Source organism: Anolis carolinensis, chromosome 2 (assembly GCF_035594765.1).
Source record: "Anolis carolinensis isolate JA03-04 chromosome 2, rAnoCar3.1.pri, whole genome shotgun sequence".
Lineage (NCBI taxonomy): Eukaryota > Metazoa > Chordata > Lepidosauria > Squamata > Dactyloidae > Anolis > Anolis carolinensis.
In genome coordinates, this window is record NC_085842.1 from 102,105,930 (window position 1) to 102,122,250 (window position 16,321).

The following is a 16,321-nucleotide window of genomic DNA, read 5'->3' on the forward strand; positions in this document are numbered from 1 at the left end:
AGGTAAGCAACCTGTCCTTTTCAAACTACATGTACAATATTTGTTAGACAAGCCTTTTCTTATTCAGTTGCTGTTGCTTTATTTTTCCCCCCCAGAGGTTCTTTTCTTCTGCTCATGTGCTTATGACTACAATTGAATTTGAAAGTGGAATTGATTGGAAAAACCTTCTCTTTACATTTTTCACAATAAATGGCTCATCCGTGCCATCATACCACACACAGGCTATTAGGGATATCACAATATAATTTTCTAGTAATGGGAAAATTCCCACACACATCTTGAAAAGGAACATCAACATCCTAAAGCACAACAAGGCATACATGAAATTGCAAAATATAACTCAATCACAGTGTTAGAATTTAAATCTCTCAAAGGTCTAAATCCAATTGCGCATTTTAAGTGTTGTTTTTAGCATTGTTCACTACTTGGAGCCTCTGTTAAGAGAGAAAAGCAGCATATAAATAATTAATAATAACAACTAGAGTAAAAATAAACTTATTTAAAACATTCCTTTTTATTTGTGAAACATTTCAGAATTTAAAAAAAATGAGAAACAGTAAATACATGTAAACAAGTAATACAATATGGCCTCTATATTCACAGGGAATATATTCCAGGACTATCCATGGATACCTGAAACCATGGATAATAACTAGTAAACCCTATATTTTGATTATATAGTATGATTTTTGTATCTGCAGGGGATATGTTGCCTTGTGTGTTCCTGAATTTGTGGATAATAATGAACCTTATATTTCTACACATACACTACAATATTTTAAGAATGCATAGATTGTGGTGTAGAATCATAGAATCATAGAATAGTAGAATTGGAAGAGACCTCATGGGCCATCCAGTCCAACCCCCTGCCAAGAAGCAGGAAATCGCATTCAAAGCACCCCCGACAGATGACCATCCAGCCTCTGCTTAAAAGCCTCCAAGGAAAGAGCCTCCACCGCAGTCCGGGGGAGAGAGTTCCACTGTCGAACAGCCCTCACAGTGAGGAAGTTCTTCCTGATGTTCAGGTGGAATCTCCTTTCCTGTAGTTTGAAGCCATTGTTCCGTGTCCTAGTCTGCAGGGCAGCAGAAAACAAGCTTGCTCCCTCCTCCCTATGACTTCCCTTCACGTATTTGTACATGGCTATCATGTCTCCTCTCAGCCTTCTCTTCTGCAGGCTAAACATGCCAAGCTCTTTAAGCCGCTCCTCATAGGGCTTGTTCTCCAGACCCTTAATCATTTTAGTCGCCCTCCTCTGGACGCTTTCCAGCTTGTCAACATCTCCCTTCAACTGCGGTGCCCAGAATTGGACACAGTATTCCAGGTGTGGTCTGACCAAGGCAGAATAGAGGGGGAGCATGACTTCCCTGGACCTAGATGCTATTCCCCTATTGATGCAGGCCAGAATCCCGTTGGCTTTTTTAGCTGCTGCATCACATTGTTGGCTCATGTTTAACTTGTTGTCCACGAGGACTCCAAGGTCTTTTTCGCACACACTGCTGTCAAGCCAGGTGTCCCCCATTCTGTATCTTTGATTTCCATTTTTTCTGCCGAAATGAAGTATCTTGCATTTGTCCCTGTTGAACTTCATTTTGTTAGTTTCGGCCCATCTCTCTAGTCTGTCAAGATCGTTTTGAATTCTGCTCCTGTCTTCTGGAGTGTTAGCTATCCCTCCCAGTTTTGTGTCGTCTGCAAACTTGATGATCGTGCCTTCTAACCCTTCGTCTAAGTCGTTAATAAAGATGTTGAACAGAACCGGGCCCAGGACGGAGCCCTGCGGCACTCCACTTGTCACTTCTTTCCATGATGAAGACGACGCATTGGTGAGCACCCTTTGGGTTCGTTCGCTTAGCCAATTGCAGATCCACCTAACCGTAGTTTTGTCTAGCCCACATTTTACTAGTTTATTTGCCAGAAGGTCGTGGGGGACTGTAAAGAAGTATGATGACAGGGTTGGAATCTTTTTGGATCCCACCGCTGCCACCAAATGTAAAGAAGTATGATGACAGGGATGGAATCTTTTTGGATCCCACCGCTGCCACCAAATTGAGAAGGATTCAACTTCTACCTCTATGTATCCCACTTTTCAATGTTGTCGCTGCCACCACCTTTGAAAGATGATTTGCTCAAATAATAAGCAACAATTGAAGAAACAGTAACTTGTTTATTTATAGCACAAAGCTTGATAGTCGCAAGAATGTTATATCTTGAGGTGAACGATGTTACTTCTGTACAGTAAGTGTTGCAAGATTTCTCAATAGTTTCACTGAGCTTAGTATGGTATCAGCTTTATATGACTTGTTTCTTTCAGTTAGGAATACTGTCCTTCTTGAACTTAGTTGATCTGTACCCGATCAAACTTGGACTGGGGAGTTTAACTGGTTAACCCTAGTCCTCCTTGACTTAGGGATGTAGTCTCAGCTCTTTGGTTATCCCTACTAAAGGCTCAGCAACTTTAATTTTAGCCCTTCTCCGCTAAAACTCTCTAGCTGCTCAACTTCCTCCCACAATCTCTTCTCTCGATCTCACTCCCTTCCCACTGAACAGAACCAACTGCTCTGGTCAACCGACAAACTCCAACTGCCCAATTCCAACTGCTAAATTTGAATTCTAAGGCTTCCACCAGCAAGGTGAAGCCACGCCCCTTTTCCTGGCCATGCCTTAGAGGCTCCCAACTTCTGTATAAGAATAGCTGAAATATATAACCTTAAACAGTCAACCTAAACATAGCAATCATGAATAAAACACAATGATCATGACATCTTTACAGGGATTTTGTCGAAGGCCTTACTGAAATCCAGGTAGGCTACATCCACAGCATTCCCTGTATCGACCCAACTCGTAACTCTATCGAAAAAAGAGATCAGATTAGTCTGGCATGACTTGTTTCTGGTAAATCCGTGTTGGCTATTAGCAATGACCGCATTTGTTTCTAAGTGTTCGCAGACCACTTCCTTGATGATCTTTTCCAGAATCTTGCCTGGTACCGATGTGAGGCTGACCGGACGGTAATTGTTTGGGTCGTTCTTTTTTCCCTTCTTGAAGATAGGGACCACATTTGCCCTCCTCCAATCTGCTGGGACTTCTCCCGTTCTCCAAGAACTCTCGAAGATAATTGCTAGTGGTTCTGAAATAACTTCCGCTAATTCCTTCAATACTCTTGGATGTAGCTCATCTGGCCCTGGGGACTTGAATTCGTTTAGAGAGGCCAGGTGTTCCTGGACAGCTTGTTTCCCTATTTGGGGTTGGATTTCCCCCAATCCTTCGTCCATTCCATGTTGCTGAGGTTGAAGATGGCTTTCTTTTTGTGAGAAGACCGAGGCAAAGAAGGCATTGAGCAGTTCTGCCTTTTCCCTGTCCCCTGTCGCCATCACCCCATCTTCTCCTTGCAGAGGCCCTATCGCCTTCTTTTTCTTCCTTTTTCTACCAACGTAAGCAAAAAAGCCTTTTTTGTTGTTTTTTATGTCCCTGGCAAGCCTGAGCTCATTTTGTGCTTTAGCCTTGCGAACCTTTTCCCTACAGGTGTTGGCTATACGTTTGAATTCTTCTTTGGTGATTTCTCCCCTTTTCCACTTCTTGTGCATGTCACTTTTGAGCTTTAGCTCAGTTAGAAGTTCTTTGGACATCCATTCTGGCTTCTTTGCACTTGTCTTATTTTTCTTCTTTGTTGGCACTGTTTGCATTTGCGCCTTGAGTATTTCACTTTTGAAAACCTCCCATCCATCGTTAACTCCCTTGTTTTTTAATATTGGCGTCCATGGAATGCCGCTCAGTAATTCCTTCATTTTTTGGAAGTCAGCTCTCTTAAAGTCGAGAATGCGTGTTTGACTTGTCTTAGTTTCAGCATTCCTTTGTATTGCAAACTCCAGGAGCACATGGTCACTTGCCCCTAAGGATCCAACCACTTCAACTGTGTTGATCAGGTCTTCCACATTTGTTAAGATTAGATCAAGAATTGCTAATCCTCTTGTTGCCACTTCTACCTTCTGGACCATGAAATTGTCTGCAAGGCAAGTGAGGAATTTGTTGGGCTTTGTACTCTTGGCTGAGTTTGTTTTCCAGCAGATATCGGAATAATTGAAATCGCCCATGACCAGCAATGTGCTCCTGACCCTCCTAAACCAGCAATGTGCTCCTGACCCTCCTAAACCAGTGGAAGTTGCCTACCAATTTCTTAAAAAATTACTCTAGCTGTGTAATTTGGTACAACTGTTATATCCTATGAATGACTAATTGATAATGACCAAACCATGTGGCAAATTCAGGGATCCTTTATTGGTTGATAAGACCCCATGTGACAGAAAAAAACTTAACTGTTTTGCATTACCACGGGTAATACATAAATCATATGTTAAAAAATCTTGCCCATGTAACAAGTTGCCCATGGGAGTTCACCCAAAAATGGATTTGAAATTATGTGGTTAGTCCTTCATAAAATATGGTAGTAGATGGTCACAAGATATCTAATGATTGGATATAGCTCTTTTATACTTTCTCAACATTGTGACTTATTTGGGACTCCCAGAAATAGAATAGGATAATTATGCTAGATCAATTTAATTATGCCAGAGACTAAATCATATGCATATTTTATAGGGGATGTAAAGTTCAGGTTACCTTTGTGCACATATCACCCACCTTTACCAGGATTTTGCATTAGTTCTACAATGTAGATGCACCCTTGGTCTTGTTTGTTTAGACTAGTGCAGGTCCCCAAGTCTGTGGCTGCCAGTCTCTGCCTAATGTTCCAGGAAAGAAACGGTTTTAGCCAATGTGTATAAAAGTGGTACCAGTCTCTGTCTTACTATGGAAGAATTTACCAGTCTCTCATATCAGATAGTCTGAGAAACACTGCTCTAGACTGTTTAAATTATATTTGAAATACCTAGATGAACCTTACCAATTCTAGTACCCTTTGTTGTGGATTGTATAAAGAATGAAAATAACTGTTTATATAATAACAAGCCATATATAATTCGATGTTTAAAAGAGATGATGATGATGATGATAATAATAATAATTTATTTCTTATACTCTGCCTCCATCTCCCCAAGGGGACTTGGGCGGCTTACATGGGGGCAAAGCCCTAAAACAACAGTTGACATATACTTAAAACACAATACAATTCACAAGATTAAAATACATAGCAAAACAATTATTTAAACCTTAAAATAGATCAATGTTGAGACCAAACAGGGCTTCAAGGGGAGGCTGTCAAGAGTCAGACGCCAATTAACAAACAAAACAGAGTTTATTCAGGAGATAGGCCAAAAAGTAAACATAAACACAGAAGATAGCTTTAAACACCTAACTATCAGTGTTTAAAAAGCAGTCCAAACAAAAATATATATCAAAAGTATGTTTTAGCAAGCCAACCGGATTATCCACGCAAGTATTAAGATAAAACTAAAAAGATGCCTCAATTCAGCTTCAAAAACAAATTGAGTTGGCTTATAAAAATAGACAAAACAAACAAGGACTTGGAACCTTCCAAAAACCTTCCAAGAGCTACAATTAGTAGCTTAAATCCGGAACAGGAAAATAAAGCCAAGGAAAAACAAACTTAGAGCCAGTGCAAAAGGCACTTTGGGTCCAAGCCCTTATTGTGGCAGCCAGCCGGCTCTGTGGAATTAAAGGGACAGTTCCCAAAAGAATCTCCAAACTGGTCTGAGAACAAATAAACAAGAACTGGAGCAAACTGGTTCAACGATGCTGAAAATGCCAGAAGCTCCAAAGGCGAAGAGGCGTCGTCAGGGTGATCCAGGGTCAGGGCAGGAGACAGCAGCAGGGTCAGGAGGGCAAGCCAGTGGTCAAGAGCCGTGAGTAGTCATCCATCAAAGGGCGAAGGCAGAAGCAAGGTCGAGTAACAGTCCAGGGTCCAAAAGGGTGCAGTCATCAAAACCAGGTCCACAAAATGGCACAAAGAGCCAAGGCAACGAGTGCAATCAGAGTGCAGTCCAGGGAAACCCACACAGTTCCAGCCCTCCATTGCAGAGCAATCCCAGATAACTTACATCAGAAGCAAAGTCCCAGTCCAGTCTTCTTGAACGAACAGAAATCCCAATGGCGCTTCAGCAACACCTTGCCACACGCAAAGTGAAGTGACCAAACATTCCCAATTTATTCCCCTTCCTCTTGGGTGTCCAAACACTCACACCCAAACAACAGGTGTCCCAGATCTTACTCAGAATCAGAACTCCACACAGCTAAAGCTCGTGGAACAGGAGTGCCTAATTGCTCGTTGGAGTTCCAATCATCCTGCCCATACTCTACCCCATGCACACTTAAAGAACCATCCTCCCTTCTCCAAGCATCTCAAGTGGGATCTGCTCCTGAAGATACCCCAGGTTCAGTAGTATCCATAGGCCCCAATTCCCCAGACATCTCCGGTGGCTGTGCCCATTTAGTGCCCACTTCCCCAGCCACCACCTGTTTACCAGCATCCATTTCTTCCCCAAACTCCCCATCTGAATCTTCCTCAGAAGATTCCCCATTGAGCTCTCTAATCCGTTTTCTGCGCAACTCCTCCAATGAGCCCTCCTCGCGAAGGTTTTTCCTTCCTCTTCTAATCCCACCACCATCATCCATAATCCCCGAAGGCGCAGTCACAACAGAGGCAATCTATCAATAATGTGCCTTGCTAGAGAAGGGCTTATTCCGTGTCCATGCATTTTGAACCATTCACACTAATGGGCATGGAGCAGAGACTCATCAGCACTTCATAATTTTGCATCAGAAAACTATACTGTTTTTCCCAGTATAGCAGTTATTAAACATAGTAAATCTCTGCGTTGGCTATAGTGAACCCCTGATTGTATTATGATGAGTTTGACAGAGTCCAGTCCTTATACCAGCCTACCTTCCTTTCGGGGCTTAGCAAAATATGTGTGTGTATTTTTTAAATCACAGATTCCAGAATCCCCAGCCAGTAAGCTCAGTAGTCATCTGTCATGGGTACTTTTCTTGCATTATACAAGATTGGACTAGATGGCCCATGTGGTATCTTCCAACTCTATGATTCTATGATTCTAGCCATGTTGGCTGAGGGGAAGGGGAATTCAGGGACCTTTGTCCAAAGCTCTGCTTTCTCCTTCTGCTTGGCTTCCAGGCTGTGGCGCAGGCGGGAGAGCAAGCCAGCTGCAATTAACTGCAATAAATCACTCTAACCAGGTGGTCATGAGTTTGAAGCCACTTGGAGCCTATGTTTGTTTGTCTTTGTTCTATGTTAAAAGGCATTGAATGTTTGCCTATATGTGTAATGTGATCCGCCCTGAGTCTCCTTCGGGGTGAGAAGGGCGGAATATAAATGCTGTAAATAAATAAATAATAAAATTATTCCAAACCCTTTCTCCCACCTTCTCACCCACAAGCTGATTTTGTTTCTTTCTAGTCTGACCGTAGTGAAAGGAAGGTGAAGGAGACATCTGTCTCCTCTGTTCTTGTGGTTGACTAATTGCTACAACTGCTAGCCAGGTGCCAGGAATAGCAGAATGGCATACAGATATATATCAACTTCCATCTTGAGTAGTAGCAGCAAGCAAGATGGCCAGAGATGGGAAAAGCAAGTACATGAATTGGAAGCAGCCGGCATAGCATAGTGATTTGAGCATTGGACTACGACTCTGGAGATCAGGGTTCGAATTGCAGGAAAACCACTTGGGTGGCCTTGGGGAGATCACACTCTCTCAGTCTCCGAGGAAGGCATTGGCAAACCTCTCCTGAACAAATCTTGCCAACCTGTGATAGGTTTGCCTTCAGGTCACCATAGGTAAAAACAACATGGAAGTACACAACAAGAACAAGTGGGTTGGAAGAAGGGTTCAGTTGAAATTAAAATTAATCTGAAAGCAAACATTTTTCAAGGTATTACGTTTCAGAATTTGTGGTCTTATATTTCTGAAATAAGAAATGTGAAATTCTGCAGGAGCCACTCGCAAATCCTTAATATAAAACTTCAGTTTGGGCTTTAGAGTTTATGTCATGCGAACTCCTTTCCACATGCAGATATATAAAAGCTATCCAAAAATTATGTACTTGTGTGCACCCAGAAATTCTCTATAGTTGGCAATGCACATCCCCTTAACACAGGACACCTGTTCTGAGATTGTACCTCAAAGAATATGCAAATGGAAGGGCTTTCCAGTGGAAAATGCAAGCACAAAACTCATGCACTTGATGTTAAGATTTCACTCAAAAAGGAAAGGAATTGATGTGTTCTTCAAACGAACAGAAATCCCATTGAGGAAGTACAGCGATGGCCACTCTAAACTTTTGTTCTTTTGAAGAATATTGAAAGGTAACAAAAAGAAAGGCCTTTCAGGCTATCTTTGTGGAAGAGAGTGAATTGATTTAGAACAGGACCATCTATTTGGAGAGGTACTATTGAAAAAGATGGCTTGTTCACTTCTGTGAGATGGAGTAAGTGGTTTTTCTCACCATGCAACAGAAAACCTTCTCTTGCCAGAATAGATTTTTTAAAGCAAGTTTTTAAAAATTGCTTTAGCATTGACACTGACACCAACACATTTGAAGTATTTCTTAGATCTGAAGAAATGAAGTCTGTTTACAGTGTTTTAAAGGAGACAGTTTTTTTTTTAAAGAAAGGAAACCTTAGGGGAAAAATACAAAAACACATGTGAATGTGTTTAAAATTATTTTCTTAATGGATTTTCAGGAGATATGACTGAAAGCAAAGCAAAGAAGATTGAGATCAAAGATGTTGATGGACTAACTTTGAGTAAGCTGATTGATTACATCTACACCGCTGAAATCGAGGTGACAGAAGAAAATGTTCAGGTGAGGTGAAATTATTGAGGGTGACCTTGTGGTCACTCCTTTCCTTCTCTGCTTTGAAAACATTATTTTGAAATGCTTTTTATGGGTTTGATTGGCTCTGTTTTTGTTTTTAATGAATTGAATTGAATATTCTCAGTTCATGGGGGTATGCTCTAATTTCATTACACTTAGATAAGTAGATATAGGATTGCAGCCTTATTATTAGGCCATAGACATGTGCCAGAAATGGTAGTCTAATTTGGAATGAGTTTCTCTGATTTAGTGTTGCTGAAATCCACACTTCCAGCTGCTGAGCTGGTTTAGGGTTTGGCAGGTGCCTGCACTCTGCACCCTGGCACTCTGCGCCAGTCTGGTGGCTGGGTGGCATCCGCACGATGCAGGGGCACTGGAACTGGTTTGGTGCTGTCAGACTTCCACGTTAATCTTGCCCCTTTCATTCTGGCCTTAGGGTGATCATTCTGGCTGTTGTCATCATAGGCACCTAGTGATGCCCAGTGATCTCCACAAATGTCAAAACCATGGCAAAAGGCTAGTGTCATCCCACTGTTCCAGGATCGGGGGGCTTCCTTGGAGTTTGTTGGAAATGAGTAGTGGAGTTGAGTGTCATCTGCATAGAGATGGCACCGAACTCCAAATTTCTGGATGACCTCGCTCAGCGGTTTCATGTAGATGTTAAAAAGCATGGGGGATAGAATGGAACCTTGCGGGACCCAACAGGTCAAAGGCCAGGGGTCCAAGCAGGTGTCCCCCAGCTTCACCAACTAGGTGTGACCCTCCAAGAAGGAGCAGAGCCACTGCAAAGCAGTGCCCCCAAGACCTATTCCAGAGAGCCGCCCCAGGAGGATACCATGGCTGATGGTATCGAAAACCGCTGAAATGTCCAAGAGAACCAACAAGGACACACTCCCCCTGTCGAACTCTCTGTGGAGGTCATCCGCCAAGGCGACTGCAGCTGTCTCCGTACCGTGACCAGGCTTAAAACCAGACTGCGGTGGATCCAGATACTCAGTTTCGTTCAAGAATCCTTGGAGCTGAGAGGCTACCACCCGCTCTTGAACCTTGCCCAAGAAGGGGAGATTAGAAATTGGCCGGTAGTTGTTCAGTCCAGAGGAACCGAGGGCTGCCTTCTTCAGGATTGGTCTTACTCTTGCCTGTTTTAGGCTTGGTGGAATTTGCCCCTGATCCAGTGAGGTATTTATAATCCTTGCAAACCACTTGGCTGATCTCCCACTGGCAAGTTTGATAAGCCAAGAAGGGCAAGGATCCAGTGCACAAGTGCGCCACTCCCAGGATCTTGTCCATGTCATCAGGCTGAACAATCTGAAACGAATTCATCAAAACCAGATAAGCAGGTACCTCAGTTACCTCACTGGGCACTGCACTAAAGCAGGTGTCTAAGTTGGAATTATCCGAGCGACTTTGTCTGCGAAATGATGTGCAGTTGTCAGGTGGTTGGGGGTCCCCTCCCCCTTGTGAGGATGAAGGAGCTCCCTGATCACCCGAAACAACTCATCTGGTCTAAGATACATGTAATAGAATCTAAAGATACTATTACATGCACCTAATAAAGCCAACAATAATTCTTATAAAATTATTTTATATTTGCTTTTCAGCTTGACCCCTCTTTCCTCACAAAGTGGTTTATTTATAACAGACATTATGTTATCAATCTATGACATATTATAAAGGAGTTATTAATTTAACATTACCATTTTCTCTTTGCAATTTAATTATTAAGTTTATTAAAGCATACTAAAACTTGTGTTGAAAGACATGAATTCAGAATGTATGAATGGGCTTATAATGTTTTTGGAAGATTTTGCCTAATCATCATAACATCCCATTGTCTTCTTGAGTCTGTTTTTGAATGTGGGAACACATTGAGCTATTTAAAGATTAACTAATGGTCCAGCTACACCAGCTTTATCCCCTCTGTCTGGCAGCAATACTCCATAGTTTTGCGACAGAATAGTAGTAGTAGTAGTAGTAGTAGTAGTAGTAGTAGTAATAATAACTTTATTGATATTCTGCCCACCAAACTACTGGCCAGCATCCTTTTAAACATGCCCAGGGGCTGATCCTCTGATTTTCATCTGCCCATCAGCTACTTGTCAATCTTCTACTCTGTGTGGGTTTGTCTCCAGAAGTTGAAAGGGAAATTACACATTGACAAAAGTGTTGATGTTTATGAAAAATGCTAGTGTCAGAATATCTGTAGCATCTAAAAGTTAATCAGTGGAAAGTTGTTTGATAAAGTGATGCATTTTATTCCATTTAGAGGACTGTGATCCAGAAGGGCTGTAATGAATGACTATGAAGATATGTTGTAGCTGGAGGGTTAAGATTTCTTGGTCAAATTTTTTGAATGCTTTTAAGCATATTACTGAACACTTCCTACATTGTTTAATAGCAGTGTGCTCTACCTCCTCACACACTCAGAATCAAGAAACAGGATGTACAAAGATCAGTGTACAAATACATGTTTTGCTTCAGAGTCCAGAGGTCCCAAGTTTCATTTTTTAACACAGGAACAGCGAGTTCTCTTAAGACCTGTTGTGGAAACAACACAATTTAGCACAGAATTTAACTAGCTAGGCAAGATGGTGTCAAGATGCATACAAATAATAAATTTAACCTTTGTTTGCCTTTACCTTTAAGGATGATGGACTAGGATGCTAAGTCAGTATCATTTCCAGTGCGATCCTTCTAGCATTCCTCATCTTGAGAGTATATGTCTACTGTAAGGAGCTTTTTCTATGGATGGAAATTCAGTGTGATTAAAATACTGATTTTGCGGGTTCTGGATGGCACATAGAATAAAGGCTACCCTGAAGCAGAGGTTTGCCCTTAAGATATGGAGAGTGGCAGGGACAGAGCTGGGTGGCAGCGATGGATCCTGTATGCACAACTTTTCTTTTCTTGCTCATGTGTCCTTTAAACCCTATAGGTGAATATAACAGCATGGCTTCTGTGTTTCATGGAAAGATTGCAAGATACAAATCCATGCAAGTTTAAAAGGCCTAAAAATCCTGCTACCATTTTTTTAGTGACACAGATAAATATATGTTCATCTTACTCATAAATATTTATTAAAATCTGTAGTGCTCTGTCAGAATTCATATATATTTCAGTAATCATGGAGCTAAGCAATAAGCATGTTTTTGCTGTGCAAGTATTCCCTTACAATTTTTAGAAGTAGAAAATTCACTTTAGAAGTCTAACATGTTAATCCTGAATGAAAATGAAATTGATTTAGTTTAGTTTCATTGTTGAAACAAGATTTTAGTCCTGGCAGAGTTTGATAAGGATTAGGAGAGATGAAACCAATAGAAAACCAATTAATCTTCAACTGTATAGTTACAGCATGTTCTCTTTATTGCAGTCTCTTTTGCCTTCTGCCCTCACTTCTTCTTTCTATGTGTATTTCCTTTTTTGTACTTTGGCTGCTTCAAATTTTACTCAGAACAGCTTATGCTATTCATTAGAGTTGTGTTGTCTGAGTAAAATAATGTAAGAACAAGGTATTCCCAGGTCTAGACACTGCTGTTCAGCTACAGTTTCAATTTCCTTATATAAAAGTCTAAAGTTATCTCTAGTCATAATTGGTAGAGAAAACTTGATGGAAAAGACCTTTTTCTGAAATCCAAGAAAGCTACAGCCACTTGGATCAGCCAATTCATGCACTAGCAGTCTAATGCAAGACAAAGCAGTTCATTGTATCATCATGAGATCTCAAAGAAACACTTTGAAGATGTTAGAGATTGTATCAGCTCAGTTAAGACAGATCTTGGTGCCTTCTCTGTAATTTAGTGTCCAGGATTAGTGACTCAAGTGTGACAGAAATGGCCAAAATGGAAATAGAGGTCTTCCACTGAACTGGGAAATCAGGAAGGTACATTTTGAACCTTATGGCAATTATTCCCGCTTTAAATAGTTCTGCTTGGTTTTTGCTGTTCTTGCTATCCCACTTTGATGCTGCCATTTTAAAATGTGTTGAGCAGGTTTTATTTCTTTTTCTAAGTAACAAGTTTTTGGCTGAGGTAGCTTCTACCCAGTGTAATATTTTTCTCTGCAGTAGTGATGTATTTTTCTCCCTTTTAAAGAACTCAGTGATAAAATCGTGAATGGAGGGCATGCAGTACAACGTCAAATCAAGCACATTTTGAGTCATTTAGGAAGGGTGGATGACTAAAAGGGAGACCTGCATTACAAGTCCTTTGGCTGGATACACAATGATAAAGGCATCCTTTGGGACATTGAACTGAGAAAGGCTTTTATCTGTTTGGAACATTGGATAATATTACTTGCATTTCAAGAATGTTAGCAGGATTAGTGCTGAGATGCATTTTGGAATACTTTTCAACATTGGCTAGGCTTGCTAATGCTGATGGATCCTTGGTCAAACAGCATTGGAAGTGGAGGGCTGTGACTTTCTGATTGTAATTTGCATCCAAGGTAAAACTTTAACCAGGGAATTTGTGGTTCGCAGATCTTGTAGGCATCGAATGATAATAAGTGGTACATAGAACATTAACCATGGATATAGGACAGAGATGTGAACAGATGTATCAATTGCCATTTAGTCTCAAACTCTTTTGTTGCAATGGAATATTCAGACCCTGTGACAATTCCTAGAAATTGTTGTTAGTTTTCCTATCTGGGTTCAGCATATCTCTTCTAAGAATCAACCAAGTTTAGGGGCATGGAGGCCAATAGCATAATTAATTTCTTTTTTATTGTTGCCTTTTGGGAATAGTGTACTCTAAAAAAAGTTACTGATTTGTAATATTCTCGTAAGATCCAGCAGGGTTGGATTTTTCTTGCTGGAACAGTACAGTGAATGAGCTCCAGGGCATGTTGCAGCTTTACTTACTGTTCTTTTTGGATATATTGAATTAAGGGAATGCAGGAATACAGTTCACTTCTTGACATCAGAGTGTTACGGCAAGCTAAGTCTTTAACAGTTTTGTCATATTTCTCTGGATTATTCTTTGCAGATATGTAGAAAAAATAAAATTAATATTGTTTAGATTTCTCAGGAGTTCTAGCTTTTGAATTCTGTATCTAATGAATTAGAGAGGAATACAAGAATGTGTTGCTTTCATTTTGTAAAATTCAAGGGAAGAAATGGCTTGGAAAAATATGGCAGCCTGATCTATGTGATGCTGTTAGGCTTCTGTGAATGTGAATGGTGTGATACAACAACAGAAAGCAGAGAGCCAAATGTGAATGTTAAATCAATACATTGTAAACACTGAGGTTACAAACAACTGGGGGTGGAAGAGTTGAAAATGCACGAATGAAGACATTTTGTTTTTTTCTCATTCCCTCTTTCATTGATAACTTTTGGAAAATCAAGTGATTTGCTCTGAAATACATAGCATCATCGTTATTCTTTTCCATGGTGCTTCTGCATCTACTTTGGGAAGCATTAAATAATTATTGCATAGCTTTTTTTATTTTTTGACGTTTTTGTTTCCACAGTATGTTGTTTCTGTTACTGAAATGTCTAAATCTGTGATACATTTGTCCTTTAATGATTCCCCTTCAAGATTTGCTGGTACCAATTTCATTGGATCATTAATCTGAGAAGCCAATTGTGGACTTAGATTGCTAATTATTCCCTTTTCTGCTCTGTTTTCTAGGTTTTGTTGCCAGCAGCCAGTCTATTACAGTTAATGGATGTTCGACAAAACTGTTGTGACTTTCTTCAGTCTCAGCTCCATCCCACAAATTGCCTTGGAATCCGCGCCTTTGCAGATGTGCATACTTGCTCAGAACTATTGCAGCAAGCCAACGCCTATGCAGGTGATCACAGCACTTCCCAAATGTCTCTTTATTTCAAAACACAGTGTATGGATATCTTGAAGTCAGTTTCATGCTTCAACATTTTAAAAAACGGAGAAGCAAACTGATTTGTTACTTAATACTGTTGAAGGTATTTGAAATGTTATGAATCTTCTGATAGTTTAAAATTTAGCTTAGTGTTCTAATTGCAATGAGATAGAACTCAGATTTTAGCCTTTCTTGTCTTGCTTTTGATAGTATATATCAGGGGTGTCCAAATGTTTAAAGTTGAGAGCGAGTTCACAGTCCCTCAGCCTGTTGTGGGGCCAGACTATAGTTTGAAAAAAACACGAACACATTTGGCTGATGAGTGAGTCAAGTTAATTAGGACTGTTGTTGGTATGTGCCTTCAAGTCATTTCAGACAGTGGCACATGCAGAAAAGGTGGAATCTCCTTTTCTGGAGGTTTTTCAGCAGAGGAGACATGGCCATCTGTTGGGAGGGCTTTGATTGTTGTGAGGGGGAGGGGCTTATAGTTGCTTCCTGGCTCTCCCTTTTATTTCCCATGGGAGGAGCCATAGCAAAGGGCAGCTTTTTTGGAAAATGTGGGACGGCGATGTGGGATGAAGGCCGGGGGGGGGGGGGGTGGAGAAGGAAGGGAGGCAAGCCAGGCAGGTGCTCGGCCTCCAGGGCCTATCCTTCCTGGTCATGCAGCAGCAGTGAGCACCTGGGGTAAGCAGGGTGATCAAGGAGCCTTCCTTTGCAAACAAATAAAGAAAAAGTTGCGGGAGAAGAGAGAAAGAGACAAGGGGTTACTGGGACGGGATGCCTGACGCCAGAGGCACCCAAAGAGAAGGCAATACTTAATCGGGGTGAAGGGACGCAAGAGGCCTCCATCTCCATTTCTCTCTTCCTAATGACCTGCCTTTTCTGGTGTCCTGATCCCCAAGAAGGAGGGAAGGAAGGAAGTAAGTCAAGTAAGTCAGGAATGAAGACCTGGTGAGAGAGAGCCAGTGGAAATTTGAACAGGGGCTGCAATTGGCCCTTGGACCAGACTTTGGATAGGCCTGGTATATATGAAGAAAAAAGACATAAAGAAATGTGTAGGTACCATTAGTTATGCATTGCATTCATATGTTTGGAATGGGCCCTCGGTGGCGCAATGGGTTAAACCCTTGTGCCAGCAAGAATGCTGACCGAAAGGTCGGTGATTCAAATCACCTGTCTGTCAGCTCCAGCTTCTCATGTGGGAACATGAGAAAAGCCTTCCACAGGATGATAAAACAGCCGAGCGTCTCCTGGGCAACGTCCTTGCAGACGGCCAATTCTCTCACACCAGAAGCGACTTGCAGTTTCTCAAGCCACTCCTAGCATGAAAAAAATGTTTGGAAGTTCTTCTAATTTTCAAAATTACAATGATATGAAGGCATTATTACACATTTAAAATAAACTAAGAAATTAAGACCCCAACTCTCCCAGTGGTGTGCTGCTTGATAGCTAACATTTCATACAACAATGGGTAGAAGGAATAGTAGGGAAGTTAGGAAATGGTTGCAGTTCAAAATAGAAATACAGACTTCCCATGTTGTAAACATTTACCTAATCATGAAACCATTAAATACAAGACATCTATTCTTGTGTTATGGAAGAGCCTAGACTTCAGAAATATGGCATAAATTGAGATGGTTGAAAGATAAATGTACAAAGATGACCAGATAATTATTTCACCTTTCCTCTTCA

At 41.1% G+C, this 16,321-nt stretch overlaps 1 protein-coding gene across 2 annotated transcripts in view; it reads left to right on the forward strand.

Moving 5' to 3' along the window:
- klhl3 (kelch like family member 3) overlaps window positions 1-16,321 on the forward strand; it is a 93,470-nt gene that overhangs the window by 50,259 nt on the left and 26,890 nt on the right. For both annotated transcript variants that reach the window (XM_008104891.3, XM_062973886.1), the window contains 2 exons: window positions 8,673-8,794; window positions 14,440-14,602. In XM_008104891.3, the coding sequence (XP_008103098.1) occupies window positions 8,673-8,794; window positions 14,440-14,602 (285 nt within the window). The remainder of the gene's footprint in view (window positions 1-8,672; window positions 8,795-14,439; window positions 14,603-16,321) is intronic.